The 15020-nt window shown below is 39.2% G+C and overlaps 1 protein-coding gene across 10 annotated transcripts in view; it reads right to left on the bottom strand.

Moving 5' to 3' along the window:
- dzank1 (double zinc ribbon and ankyrin repeat domains 1) overlaps positions 1–15020 on the bottom strand; it is a 113949-nt gene that overhangs the window by 85865 nt on the left and 13064 nt on the right. For 8 of the 10 annotated variants that reach the window (XR_011961911.1, XM_072581221.1, XM_072581223.1 and 5 more), the window contains exons 3-6: positions 11002–11155; positions 9905–10034; positions 4335–4434; positions 13–137 (exon numbers count right to left, since the gene is read on the bottom strand). Coding sequence is in view for 9 of the 10 variants with exons in the window: in XM_072581221.1 (XP_072437322.1) it covers positions 13–137; positions 4335–4434; positions 9905–10034; positions 11002–11155 (509 nt within the window). In the remaining variant the exon portion in view is untranslated. The remainder of the gene's footprint in view (positions 1–12; positions 138–4334; positions 4435–9904; positions 10035–11001; positions 11156–15020) is intronic. The other 2 variants (XM_072581224.1, XM_072581225.1) reach the window with 1 other exon arrangement.

Genomic DNA, 15020 nt, shown 5'->3' with positions numbered 1-15020 from the left:
CAATATAATCACCTGGGACCTTTGGGACTGAGGAGTTGAAGTCAGTTCATATCCAGGGGTTGACATTCCAAAACGACTGTTTAGGAAACGTGGACCATTGAATGATTTATGCAGACCATCGTCGTCTATTTTCAAATCTGTTAATAAAATTGCAATGAAAATGAGCATTCACTTCCCATGGATAGTCAGAGAGAATTCATTTAAAACTCATATACATTTAAAAAAAACTCTGCTTTCTTAATAAAATCTAAATCCCCATTTTTATCACAGAGAGAGATGGCTTAATCGCAAGTGTTCTGTAAATTTGTTAAAGATAATTTGAACATAAATTATTATGTGGAAAACACAGGGGATTGGACAGAGAACTGTTGTTACAGCTAATCCAATATTACTTTTTAATGACTTGAATAAGAGAGTACATCTGGAGAGGGTGTAGAAGCTTACATGCACAATTGGATGTATGTATGCATGTATGTATATTTTTACATCACAACAACCCATCAAGACTTTGGATTGCAAGTCAAAACTAGAATGCAGCCAGTACAGTAAGTTGTGTTTACCTTGGAGGAAATTACACGTTAGGATAGTTTGCCTTATTTTTCACATTTCTCTCCACCAATGTTGTTTGCAATGAAGGCTTTGAGAAATAAACTGGGCTGTGCACCACCAATTGTTTAGCAGCTATGCAGTCACATAAGGTATCTGATACTTAAGTGGAGATGCACAAGAATCTATCTTGGCAAAGAGGTTAGTGTGCATACCAAATGACTGACAGCAGCAGTGAGAGGATGGCAATTAAATATGCAAAGGTGATTTGAAGTCACTGCAGCCATTACTGAACCCCATACACTTGCCTTATCTTAATCTCACTCATATGAACAAGACATTAAACAGAATAAAAGCAACACATCTCTCCTCCATCCCAGACTTCTTTTAAGGGTTGAAACCCAATATGTGTGACAGGTTCGGAGGTAGTTTTCTGTCATGCAAAATGCTGTGTTGAAAACCACAGCTTTCACCTAAAAGGTGGCCTGTTAGTGTTATCTCTTGAAATTGAACATGATTGGAAGAAGGAAAACAGGCCACTCAGAACAGCACATGACATGCTGCTAGGAGGAGGAGGAGGAGGAGGAGGGTGAGAGGCTCCCTTTATACCAATAGCCTTCACAGAGCAATCCTCATATCTCACTTCAGTATACGAGATGTCTTCACCATAGTGAATGCTGACAAGTGCTGAAGCTACAAACTTCAATCTCAAGGACAGCATTGCGTGTGTTGTTAATGCCTATGCACCTGGTTCCTCTCAGGCTGCGGCAAATATAAGCAACATCTCAGTTTGCAGTGCACTGCTCTGAAAGGGAAGTGACCAAAGTTCGCTATACAAAGAGAAGTACTTGCGTTTCATTCTCTCTTACAAGAGACAAGGAGGTTGTGGCTTTCTGTGAATTGCAGGCTTCTCCATTGTGCATTGTCATTGACAGCAGCACTGCAGATGAAAGGGAGCCAATTTGTGTGAAACTAGAAGCTGGTGAATAGCCATTACCCTGGCAGCAATTGCAATTCTTTTGTGATGCGAGAACCCTCTAATTCAACTCTATTTGAGCAATTCTAGCTAGTCTAGGCTCAAGACTGTGATCTGGAAGCCACATACAATAGCATAGTGGACTTGTAACAAGGGCCATGCTGCCACAGGAACATTATATCGTCATCACCTTCAAATAATGCTTCTTCTATTTCCTAACTACTCAGGAGGGGTGGTGTATCACACCTCTAAATGGTTGTAAGATTTATGGCAGAATGCTGCAGGTTGCACGATCTGGCCTTTACAGAAAACTGGTAGGGTCCAAAAGGAAACTGAGGTATTGCAAAGGGAATGGGAGTGGAGGGGGTTGGTGATGGTGGTTGTAGTTGTTGTAATGTGGGTAGAAGGCGGTGAAAGGGACAAGGCAGCACTCCGGAATGGGGGCATTGGGGTGGGGGAAACATCCATTCCAAAATGGAGGGGAGAGGGGTTCTACATTATTAATCCAATGATATTATCCTAATATCATACTACGATTATACCAACCTACTACTACCTTCCCAAACATCAACAAAATACATAAGGTAATGTTACTAATTGACTACATCACCTAAAAAAAGTTAGTTGGTTTACATTACGCTTAATGGGTTTTGCATGTGAATTAATCAATTTGAAAACATGTTGATTTACTAGTGGTGGCTTCTAGATGAAAATAAATACCATGTGTGATTTGATGATGGGGAATAAATGCATTCAGCTGTGTGTATGAGTACTTCTGGATATAAAAGAAGAAAAAATAAAAGAGAGAGTTAATGAGAATGAAAGAAGACCCTGAAAACTAAACATTATCCTTCAAGAAAATCTCAAGATTTTCCTTGCCAAAATCCTTACTTTTCTTCTACCATTAACCTCCATATTATTCTCACTGACAATGATTAAAAAAATCAGAAAATGCACATTCAAATCAAGTTTTATAAACAGAGTTATAAAATAGTAAATACAAGAAGAAACAACTACCTCAAAATTCCTTCAGTATTTAGTTTCCTTGTCCTGGTGTCTGTCCTAGTGCTTCTGTGAGGTGTTTCCCTAGAACCTGCATCATGGCTTTTGAGGACTGTTGGTCTAGAAGGTGGCAGAAAACCTGTGACTGAAGGATGATCTTGAGCAACTGTGGACCAGCTCAATTTGAGATGGTATCATGCCCACTGGGATGCTGCTGTGGGGAACGCTTGGTGAACAGATAATTGCAAGGATAAAAACAAAATAGCAGGGGTAGGAGCATGAATATGGCCATACTTAGAGAGAACAGCAAATAGACATCCACGGAGTTGTTGCCACTCTCTCAGGACTGCACTTTAGCAAGCTTGCTGATTTGAAGGAGAACAGATTGATAGGGCTTTGTGGTACCCAGGCAATCTGCTTGAGGTCTGAATTCTAAGTTTTTACTGCAGCACTTAGACCTCCAATCAAAGTGGTGCGTTGAAACAGAAACTGTAACAGTGACCAACAGAAAATGCACCACGTGATGGGTTTCACAAATGGGCTGACCGAGATAACCACCCACTTCATATTGAAAAAATGGACTCCAAGCTCTGCTTAAAGATCTGTATATAAGTGACCTCTATTTTTCCACAGTTCCTGATATCGTGTGCATGTGTCTGGCAGGAGTACGAGAACAGTGCTATCAGGAGCTGGGCCATAAAAAAAGCTCATCTGTAGTCAAACTATTGTGGGACTTCATCCTCTGCTGAGCTAACATCTGCACTATCCTTTCCTGCACCCTGGTCCTCATATACTTATGCCCATTTGTTTTTAGTGATATTGGTTGGGTGATAGGTATTGGCCGGAACATTGGGGAAAAATCCTTGTTCTTCTTCAAAAGATTATATTGTGGGAAAAGATTTGTAGCTAGGGTGCTCGTTGTTGTGGTTCTTGGTAAGTTGAACTTGCAGGAACTTGGTAAGTCGAATAGTACCTTAGTGTTGATGTCTGAAGGTACCGCATCAATTTTCACATGTACACCGATTATAGCAATACTTCTGTCAACCATTCACTGTCTCTAAACCGACAGACTGCCTGTCCAATCTCCAGAACTGACGAGCAGCCAAACTAAACTTCCAACTAAATACTGTTAGGACAGTGGTTGGTTCCTACAACAAACTCCATATCCTAACCACTAACTCCACTGTTCATCCAAGCAACTGTTGGAGATTGAACCAGAATATTTGCATTTTAGTGCTCATTAATCATCCTGAGGTAAGCTTCCAACAGCATTATTACACCATAACTGTTTATTTCCAGCTCAGTAAGACTACCTGACTCTACCTTTGCTTCAGCTCATCTGTTGCAGAAGTCCTGATCCATGCCTTGGATAGCTCTCAATGACTATTTAAATTCACTCTGGGCTGGTCACTCATGCTGCACCCTCCATTTCTTGAGCATCCTGAATTTAATTTCTCCATCATTGCATATTTTCAGTTGCCAAGGCCCACAGCTCTGGAATTCTCTTCCTAAATCTCTCCACCCACTACTTTTTTTCCTCTTTTAAAGCAATCCTTAAAACCCGCTTCTTCGCTAAGCTTTTGGGCATGTGCCCGCATAGCTCTTTGTCTGGCGTAATGTCAAATTTTGCTATATAATGCTCCTATTTATTTTATTAAGCTGAAGGGGCTTTTGAAGTACAATCTATTGTTGTTTTTAAATTATACCTTCAACAATATAGCATTTCCTAGTACCGAGTCTTGATGTCTCATATATACGAGCATGTGAAGGAGCTGCTGCAAGATGAAATCATAAATTTGAGACTGCTTACCAGGAATTTTTTCTATTGTCTCTTCCCAAGAGTGCTTGATTTCCTTGCTTGGAGTTGTATTGAATGTAGCTGTGGGGGGTCCCAACCCCTCTTGAGTTTCCTGAAATAATAAGATGACTTGTTTTCTTTATAAACGTTCACAGTACATGGTAAAGTTGCAATCTGCCTCCGCAGAAGATTTTCAACATTTCACACCTTTACAAAGTCAACAGCTGTTAGGTTCGGGGAAATAAATAGACTGTGATGTGATTCAATCTGGGGTACTGCCCTGACATTGACTGTTATCATAGCAAGCAGTGTTTGCATGCAACTCAAATAAAGGGAGCCATCATATTTAGTTCCTATCCAATCCTTTTGTGCTCGAGAATCATCTACTGAGTGCAGGAATAATGCCTGTGCCTAAGTATCCCGTGGTCAACAACAAAGCTTTAATGATCTAACTGCCATCACTGGTTGACTGCATAGATGTACTCACCTGAGTCAAAGAGGGAACAATTCAAATCCTACACCAGCACTTGAGCATATAATTCTGCCTAATATCCAAATGCTCCTTTTCAGATGAGATGGTAAACATATCTGTAGACAAAGAAAATCCTATGGCACTTTTCCAAAGAACAGCAGGAGAGGTCCTGCAGTATCCTGGTGAATTTTGATCCAACACCAAAAGCATATCAGCTGGTCATTGTGAAAATTGAGAAATAAAAACCAGCCACAGGCACTCGAGCTTAACAATTATCATGGATAAATTGCTGGATATGTATAATTAAGGATAAAGTGGCTAATCACTGAAAGAAAATCCTTGCCTCTTACACTTGCTAAATGTCAGTTATTTTTCTAGCTCTGATAAAAGTCAATCAAATTGAAATGTTCATTCTGTTCTTTCCCCAAAGATGCTGCCAGACCTCCTGTGTCTTCAGGAATTTTTGTCCTCATAATTAGGTTTGTAAAGGAATATTCATGTCTAACCAACTCAATTGAAGTTTTTGAACAGGAAACTATTTGATAAATTTTAAAAGTTAACAAATTATGTTACAGCTGTACAAAGCTTTAGTTAGGCCACATTTGGAATATTGCATGCAGCTCTGGTCACCACACTACCAGAAGTACGCGATACTTTGGAGAGGGTGCAGAGAAGGTTTACTAGGATGTTGCCCGGTCTGGAAGATTTTAGTTATGAGGAGAGGTTAGATAAACTCTGATTGTTTTCACTGGAAAGATGGAGGCTGTGGGACGACCTGATAGAGATCTACAAAATTATGAGAGGCATAGATAGGGTGGATAGTCAGAAGCTTTTTCCCAGATGGAAAGGTCAACTGCAAGAGGGCGCAGGGTCAAGGTGAGAGGGGGAAAGTTTAGGGGAGAAGTGTGGGGAAAATTTTTCACAGAAGGCTGAGTGTGCCTGGAACACTCCACCAATGGAGGACAGGTGAACAGAGGGTTAGATTCAGCAAATGGGCAATAGGTAGAGGGTCTAAATAAAGAATAGGAATCAGTACAGGCTTGGTGGGCTGAAGGGCCTGTTCCTGTGCTGTGCTGTATTGTCTCGTATAAGAGATCATGGAAGAGAATGAAAATTTTTGATCTAGTTAGGAGATTGATTAGATGATAAAGGACAGACAGTGGGGTTTATAGTTAAAATCTCTAATTGGAAGGAAATACCTGTAGTATCATATGAGGATCTGTGCTGAGGCCTCAACTATTCATTATATATATTGGTGAGTTAGATCACATAATAGAGAGCTACATAACCAAGTTTGCCAGTTACCAAGTTTGGCAACATTGTTAAGTAATGTGATTAGAAGCTCAAAATTGTGAGCAGAGATTAATTCAGTGGGAAAAATTGCAACAGATGACAATGAACACAGGTCAATGTGAACTCATTCCTTTGAAACCCTAAAAGGCAATTTTGAATATTTGATAAAGAATAAAATGGTAGAAACACTGCAGTACTAAAGAGATGTTGGGGCTCTAGTCCATTTTTTAAATTAGCTAATGGGATGCAACATTCTTAATGCATATTCCTAATTGTTCTTGAGAATCTGGTGTTGAACCATCTTTTGTACCTTTGCAATCTATCTTGTACAAGTATACTATTAGTGCTGTTAAGACAGGAGTTCAAATCAGGATTATGTACAAGTTGGAATGGAACTTGCAGGTGATCATGTCTTTATGCACCTATGGCAACTGTTCATCTTGGAAGCTATTGTTCAAGGACCCTTGGAAAATTACCAGCATCGGTGTAGGTTTTGTAGGTGGTAAGGCAATACTTACATGATACAGTGAAAGCTGAAAAATGTGTTGCTGAAAAATGTGTTGCTGGAAAAGTGCAGCAAGTCAGGCAGCATCCAAGGAGCAGGAGAATCGACGTTTCGGGCATAAGCCCTTCTTCAGGAATGAGGAGGGTGTGCCGAGCAGACTAAGATAAAAGGTAGGGAGGAGGGACTTGGGGGAGGGGTGTTGGGAATGCGATAGGTAGAAAGAGGTTAAGGTGAGGGTGATAGGCTGGAGAGGGGGTGGGGGCGGAGAGGTCGGGAAGAAAATTGCAGGTCAAGAAGGCGGTGCTGAGTCCGAGGGTTGGGACTGAGATCAGGTGGGGGAAGGGGAAATGAGAAAGCTGGAGAAATCTGCATTCATCCCTTGTGGTTGGAGGGTTCCTAGGCGGAAGATGAGGTGCTCTTCCTCCAGGCATCGTGTTGCCATGGTCTGGAGATGGAGGAGGCCAAGGACCTGTATGTCCTTGGCGGAGTGGGAGGGGGAGTTAAGTGTTCAGCCACGGAGCGGTTGAGTTGGTTGGTGCGGGTGTCCCAGAGGTGTTCTCTGAAACGTTCCGCAAGTAGGCGGCCTGTCTCCCCAATGTAGAGGAGGCCACATCGGTTGCAGCGGATGCAGTAAATGATGTGTGTGGAGGTGCAGGTGAATTTGTGACAGATATGGAAAGATCCCTTGGAGCCTTGGAGGGAAGTGAGGGGGGAGATGTGGGCGCAAGTTTGCATTTCTTGCGATTGCAGGGGAAGGTGCCGAGAGTGGAGGCTGGGTTGGTGGGGGGGGGGGGGTTGGGGGGGGGGTGGACCTGACGAGGGAGTGGTCTTTCGGAATGCTGATAGGGGAGGGGAGGGAAATATATCCCTGGTGGTGGGGTCTGTTTGGAGGTGGCGGAAATGACGAAGGATGATACGATGTATCTGGAGGTTGGTAGGGTGGTAGGTGAGGACCAGTGGGGTTCTGTCCTGGTGGCTACTGGAGGGGCGGGGTTCAAGGGTGGAGGAGCGGGAAGTGGAGGAGATGCGATGGAGAGCATAGTCAACCACGTCTGAGGGGAAATTGCGGTCTTTGAAGAAGGAGGCCATCCTTCTTCAAAGACCAATTCCAATACTAAACAACCCAGATGGCCTCCTTCTTCAAAGGCCCCCGGAGTTGCCATCACCGCATGATACAGTGAAAGTCAAAGATAATATTCGAGGACCAATCAAGTGGGCAACTGTTTCTGAGTCAGTACTGAGGTGTTGGAATATTGACCTTTACCCATCTAGGCAAGTGTGGAGAATTCCATTATAATATAGTCTCATGCCTTGTAAATAGCAGTATGGCTTCAGGTTTCCATGAGCAAAACTCTAACCCTTCGACTTGATCTTGTGGCTATTACGACTACGCGGCTGGTCCAATTAAGTTTTTGATCATTGGTCACCACTGGATATTATGGTGTGGAATTCAGCAAAGGCAATGCAAGTGAATGTCAAGAGAGGAGGTTAGATTCTCTTTTGCTTGAAATGTTAGTAGTCTGTTGCTTCCATAGTGCTAATGTTACGGCAATGTAACAAGTACTGAAGAAATAAATCAAGGAGGTAAAAGATAAATGAACAAAAGTCTATATTTATATCATGCTTTTCACAAATCATAGTGTCTTAAATTAGTTTTGAAGATTAGTCATGTTATAAAGTAAGAAACATGGCAGCCTATCTGAGGATAGCAAATTCTGACAAACAGAAATGTGGTAATGGTTAAATAATGTGTTTGATTGAAATTGATTGAATAAGTATTGGTCAGGACTCTTCATTGCTCTTCTTCAAAATAGTGCCACAGGAACTTTAACAACATCTTATTTAATTGACAAGATATCAACAGTGCAGTGCTCCAACTGCACTGCACTGGATCATCAAACTTGATGTTTGTGCTGGAGTCCTGCAGTGGGATTTGAACTTTCAATCTTTTGACCAGAGTGCTATTTAGCTATGGCTGGCACCTTTATGTTGATGTTTAGTTCTGGAGGGCTATTTTTAATTGGGAGGAAGTTTTGCTGCAGCTATACAAAACCTAAGTTACAGTGCTGTGTGCAGTTCAGAACTCCACACCTTCGAAATATTACACTGGCCTTGGTAGGAATACAACGTAAATCCACCAGATTGTCACCACAGCTCCTAAGGGCAAATTGAAAAGTGATCCCATAAACTACTTCTATGTCTTGAAATATAGATGGTTAAAAGGAGATTATATTGAGGTTTTTAGAATTTTCAAATAAATTGTTAGAGAAGAATAGAACATTTTTAAAAAATTGTTGAAGGAGTCAAGAAAAGCAGACTGTAACCTTAAAATGAAAGCCAGGTCATTCAGGAAAGAATAAAGAGAATAGATAAAGGATGGTAGATGTATGAAATTCTCTCCTACAAAATGCAGTAGATGATAGCTCCATGTTTAAGTCTGAGATGATTAGACTTTTGTAATTCAAGCATATTGTTCGACAAACTAAAGTAGATAGATTGAATTTGGATGTGGATCAGCCAAGATCACATTACATAATCTCATTACATTGTGGAAAATGGGTAAATAATGTTCGGTCTATGTTTTCCCCATAGTGCTCCTTATTCATTGATAGTACAGAACACGTGTACCCACCTAACCTAGAAACACATTATAGAGATCAAATCTATGTTGTCCACAACGTGTGCGTGTTTTGGTTGAACTGATCTGATTAAATCTTCCAGATTCAATTTAATAAAAAGAAACAAACTGGATGCTTTCATCGTTGAGGCTTCTTCTTTAAATATCCATTATTAATGCCATTGAAATAATTACAATAGTGTTTCCCTATCACCACACTTTCATCAGCTGTTTTATAAATTATCTCTTTCTTTAAATTCTTGAAGTTAGATCTTGATCATTCAGGAAATTGGGAAACTGGACTGATTGTAGCAGGAAAACTGAACTGCGGAAATGCATATGCTCTGTCTGCCTCAGAAGTCACTAAATGCAAGATGATAAAGTGAAGGAGGCAGATTAATGAAGCTGAGGTGTAGAACAGTCAGAGCCTAACAGAAAAGGGAAACAAAAGATTAATTAGCCTTTTCCTGTTCCTATGTACTGACATGACAAGCTATTACAATTTTATGGTTTTCACTATTCCAACAAGAAGGTGGACCTTCACAAAGCCAACATTAGAAGAATCTCTCATGGATCATTCTTCGACTCACGTAACGAATTAATGAACTTCTATGAATCTGTTCAGGATTACCCAAATCTCACTCCAGTGCTTGGAACATGTGACCTATCAACAGTATGTTACTACACATACTTACCTGTCTGGAAAGCTCCTTTGCATAATCTTGTATGAAATTCTTATCATCATCCTCCAATATCTCCATTGCATTGGGCTGTATATACTCCACAAAAAACACCTTGGTCACCACACCACTCTCTCGACCATCTCTAATAGTCAACAGAAATTTTGCAGATGACAAAACTTGGTGAGGTCATAGGCAGAGCAAGCTTCAGGACAGACAAACTGCTTAAAATGTGTGACAGAAGGCAGACACAATTTATTGTAGAAATGACAGAGAAAACACATTCTGAAAGAATAATGAGGGAATGTAATTGTAAGGAAAATCTTACAATTACAAAAGTTGTGCAGGAACACAGAATATACAGGTTGAGAGGCATAGGAGTGGGACTTTATAAACAAGTATTTCAATGTGACAGACCAATTTGGAACATTTAAAAATGTATATGGGATCCAGGACTTTATAACTTGAAACAAAGAATACATAAGCAAGGAAGTTATACTGAGCCTTTATAAATCACTGGTTAAGTCTCAGTGGGGGCACTGAATCCAATTGCAAGTACCATGTTTTAGAAAGGATGTCAAAGCCTTGGAGAGGATGCAGAGAAAATTTGCTAAAACGGTACATGGAACTAGGGACTTCAGTTTCATAAAGAGACTAAGAAGCTGGGATGGTTCTTTGAGACAACTGAGATTTAACAGGGATGTTCACAATTTAAGGGTTTTGCTTTAGGTGAAAGGAAGAAACTTTCCACTGGCAGGAGGATCACCACCAAAGGAAACAGACTGCAGGTTATTGGCAGAAAAACGAAAGTGAGCAGAGATTTTAGTTTACGTGGAAAATTGTTATGATCTGAATTACCCTGCCTAAAAGGATGATGGATGCTGATTTAATAGTAACTTTTAAAATGAGTTTGTATATGTGCTTGAAAAGGGAAAAGAATGAGAGGATACAGAGAAAGAGTAAGGGAGTCAGATTAGGTGGAAGGTTTTGGCATATAGCTGGCATGGACACAACAAGGCAAATGGGTTGCTTTGTCCTGTATGATTTTCTGGATCAATATAAAATAATTTCAAATTATTTTAATTTTTCTTTTAGACATTTGGGAGATTTACCTAGAAACAGCATAAGCTTTAATGGTTCCTTTGCCTGCTTGCAATGTGAATGGTTCTCTGTATTTTATGGTTGAATTCTCCCCATAACTTGGTTTCTTCAAGAATTGAGGTCTGCTGCCATTTACTGTGTAGTATATATCCACATCAGGGGTGTCTATCAAATAGAAAGGGAATAATAAAATTGTCATTCAGAAGTTTGCTTTTGTTAGAATGAAATTTCTAAAAGTTTTTTTACCTTTAAGTGCAACTTGAATTAAAAGATGAGAAAAGCAGGGAACACTCACCTTAGAGCAAGTTAAGGGGTATTCAAAATCTGAATGGCTTTGATATCGTAAATAAGGAGAAGCAGTTGCCACTAGCAGATTGTCAGTAGCTGGGTGAGATATTTGGGTGAGATAATTGACAAACAAGCCAAAGGTGAATAAGGAAAATTGTTATATTGTGGTATTTTATTCAGATCTGCAATACAGTGCTTGGAAAGGTTTCAGAAGCAGGTTCAACAGTTACTATCAAGAGAAAACTGGATCAATTTTCTATTGAACATTGGGAAACATTAAGAGTTATGGTAAAATGCCAGTGGGCATGGGACTAATAGGATACTTATTTCAAAAGGCCATCACAGGCAATGTGGGCTGAATGGCTTCCAACTCAGTTGTAAGATTTGACAACTGGTTGGAAATGGCAAAGTATTCCAAACAAGTGCAGAGCTCAAATCACTATGGAAACAACTTCCTTTTAACAATGCTGGACTAGTTACAACAATAACTGCAACATGGTAGAAAGTAAACAAAGATATGCTGATTTACGTTTCCTTGCAAAGTGTTTATTTCATGGAATTTAAGCTTCTTACACTGATCAATTCACAGTATTTCAACCTGCCACTTCCTGATTATAAAGCATTGTTAAAGCATTTGTATATTGGGTGAAGTTCAATAACATCCAACAGCAACATTCCTGCCTCAGAATTTGTTTCTTTACCCCTGCACATGTCAACATGCTGCATTCCCACATTAATTTAAAATGAAAATTTCAATCAATTTCAGCTCTAATCAAATATTAAAGCTCTTGTTTTGTATATTATTCTATAGTCTGATTTTAAGCATATCATTTATATTTTGAAGCCAGAGTTTCGGTCTGGACGACAGATATATCATCTCATCTCCATTTATGGAAACTGTTCCTTCTGTACATTGCATGATGGAGAAGTGTAAACATAACTAGTCGCAAAAAGAACTTCAGGTCTAATTTATTACTCTTTTTAAAGGGCATTTGCAGCTGTGGGGAACACTTTTCACATTCATTCAGGACATTGTGACTACAAGTTCTATTCTAGAAACCAGAGCACAAAATCCAATGCTGTCAAAGGTCAGTCTTTCAGACCAAGCTACAGTTGTACTCTCTGATTTTGATCATATTGCACTATTTCAAAAAGATATATCCCAGTGAGGAAGGAGGATTCTAGGAATGGGATAAACTGACTATGGTTAACCACAGAAGTTAAGGTCAGTATCAAATTGAAAGAAATGATATACAATGTGGAAAAGATTAGTGGTAAATCAGAGAATTGAGAAAGTTTTGAAAGCCAACAATGCTGATCAAAAAAGAAACAAGAGGGAGAAAATTAATTATAATGACAAATTAGAAAGAAATACAAAACCATGCAGTATGGGTTTCTTTAAAAAAGGAAAAGGGAAATGTAGACACCTTAGTATGAGGTTGGGGAAATTATGATGGGGGGCTAAAAATGGCAGAGAAGTTAAATAAATACTTTGCATCAGTCTTCACAGTAGAGAACACTAATGGCATTTCAAAAATATTAAATAGTCATGAGGCTTTTTTTTAGGAGAGGAAGGGGAATAGACACAATAATGATCACTCGAGAATAAGTACTCTGGAAACTAAGGGCTAAATGTCCCCTGGACCTGATGGGTTGCATCCAAGTAGCTGCAGAGATAGTGGATACAGTGGTAGTAATCTTCCATGAATTCTTAAATTCTGAATAAAGAATTGGAAACCTGTCAACGTAACAATCTTCTACAAAAAGGAGCATGACAAAAAACAAATAACTGTAGGACAGTTAACACTATCATTGGGAAAATGTTATATTCTATTATAAAAGGATACAACAGCAGAACATTTAGAATACATAAAATTATAAAAGCAGAGTTAGCATAATTTCATGATGGGGAAATTATGCCTGTGAAATTTATTACAGTTCTTCGAGGAACGAACAAGAAGGGGAAATAAATGGGAAGCAGTAGCTGTAATTTACTTGGATTTCCAGAAGGCATTTAATAATGTTCCATATATAAGATTATTGAATAAGATCAAAGTCAAGAGTGTTGAGACTAGTATATTAGCATAGATAGAGGATTGGCTAAAAGACAGAATTTGGATAAAGAGACATTTTTAAGATGAGATCCTGTAACAAGTGGAATGCCACAGGGATTGGTGAGACCACACAGTTATTTACAGTATATATTAATGACTTGGATGTCAGAAATGAACTAGGCCAAGTTTGCCAATGACACAAGCAGGGAAGGCAAGTAGTGTGAATAACACAAGATGTCTACAGAGAGATAATGATAGGTTAAGTGAGTGGGTAAAAACTTGGTAGATAGAATATAGTGTGAGTAAATGTGAGTTTACGTACTTTGGCAGGAAGAATAGAAGGGATGAATATTATTTTAAATGGAGAAAGACGGAAAGCTACCGCAAACAGTGATTTGGATGTCTTAGTGCTTGAATCACAAATTAAAACATCCAAGTCCAGTGGATAATAGGGAAGGCAAATGGAATGTTGACCTTTATTTTAAAGAGAATGGGGTATAAAAATAGGGAAGTCTACATAGGCACAAGACAGACCATAGTTGGAATACTATGAATAGTTTTGGTTCCCTTTTCAAAGGAAAGTTATACTGGCATTGGAGGTAATCCAGAGAAGGTTTACTAGGTCGATCAAGATGGAGGAGAGGCTGAGTAGTTTGGGCTTGTACTCATTGGAGTTTAGAAAAAGTAGAGACTTTACTGAAACATACATGGTTCTTGAGGGCTTGACAGGGTAGATGTAGAGAGATTGTTGCCCCTTGTGGAAGTGTAGGGCATACTCTCAGAGATGTCTTTTTTATACAGAGGTGAAGAGTTTTTTTCTTCTCAGAGAGGAGTGAATTTGTGGAGAGAGCTGTGTAAAGAATTTGTGGAAACTGCAGAGAGCTGTATAGGCTATGTCATTAAGTATATTCAAGACTGAAATTTCTAATCATTAAGGGAACTATGGGTTATGGAGATAAGGCAGGAATCATCAGATCAATCATGATCACATTGAACAACGCACTACATTTGATAGGCTAAATGGCTTACTTCTGGTCCTATTTCTACTGGTCTCAAAACAGTAGAATTATCTTCACCACTGTTGATCTTTCAAGCAAGAACACAAAAGAAAATAAATTATCACACTGTTAATTCTGGGACCTTGCTTGTGCAAGTTGCCTGTTCTATTTACGTGCTCTTTTCCAACCACATTTGCAAACCCAATATCAGTTTGATGACAATGAAATCCTTTAGCATTTCTTGAGATTATGAAAGGCAAATAAGTTTTTCTGTCCTGAAATGAACCCACTATTGTTAGGTGAATAATCATAGCAAATACTTTGCATAGAAAAGGTTTTTATAAACAGCAAATTAGATTAAATAAGTTACTAATCTGTTCATTTTGTGTCATGTTTATTGACAATAAGAACATTGTAGAGAACTAGTAAGTTAACCTGGTGCTGACCAAACAGTGTCAAGGGATTGCTAGTACCCATAAACAGTCAGACATCAGCTTAATGCTTCACATTGATTGATTTATTGTCACACGTACAGAGATACAGTGAAAAATTTTGTTTACGAGCAATACAAGCAGATCATAGTAATCAAGGATGTACAGATCAAAAAGACTTAGACAGAGGCATACTGGTTAAATTATCAGGGTGTGCGCTAGGCAAGATCAGATTTAGCAAGATCAGTATTATAGGAGG

The sequence above is a fragment of the Chiloscyllium punctatum genome, chromosome 11 (genome assembly GCF_047496795.1).
Source record: "Chiloscyllium punctatum isolate Juve2018m chromosome 11, sChiPun1.3, whole genome shotgun sequence".
Lineage (NCBI taxonomy): Eukaryota > Metazoa > Chordata > Chondrichthyes > Orectolobiformes > Hemiscylliidae > Chiloscyllium > Chiloscyllium punctatum.
This window is presented reverse-complemented; position numbering and strand designations above follow the sequence as displayed.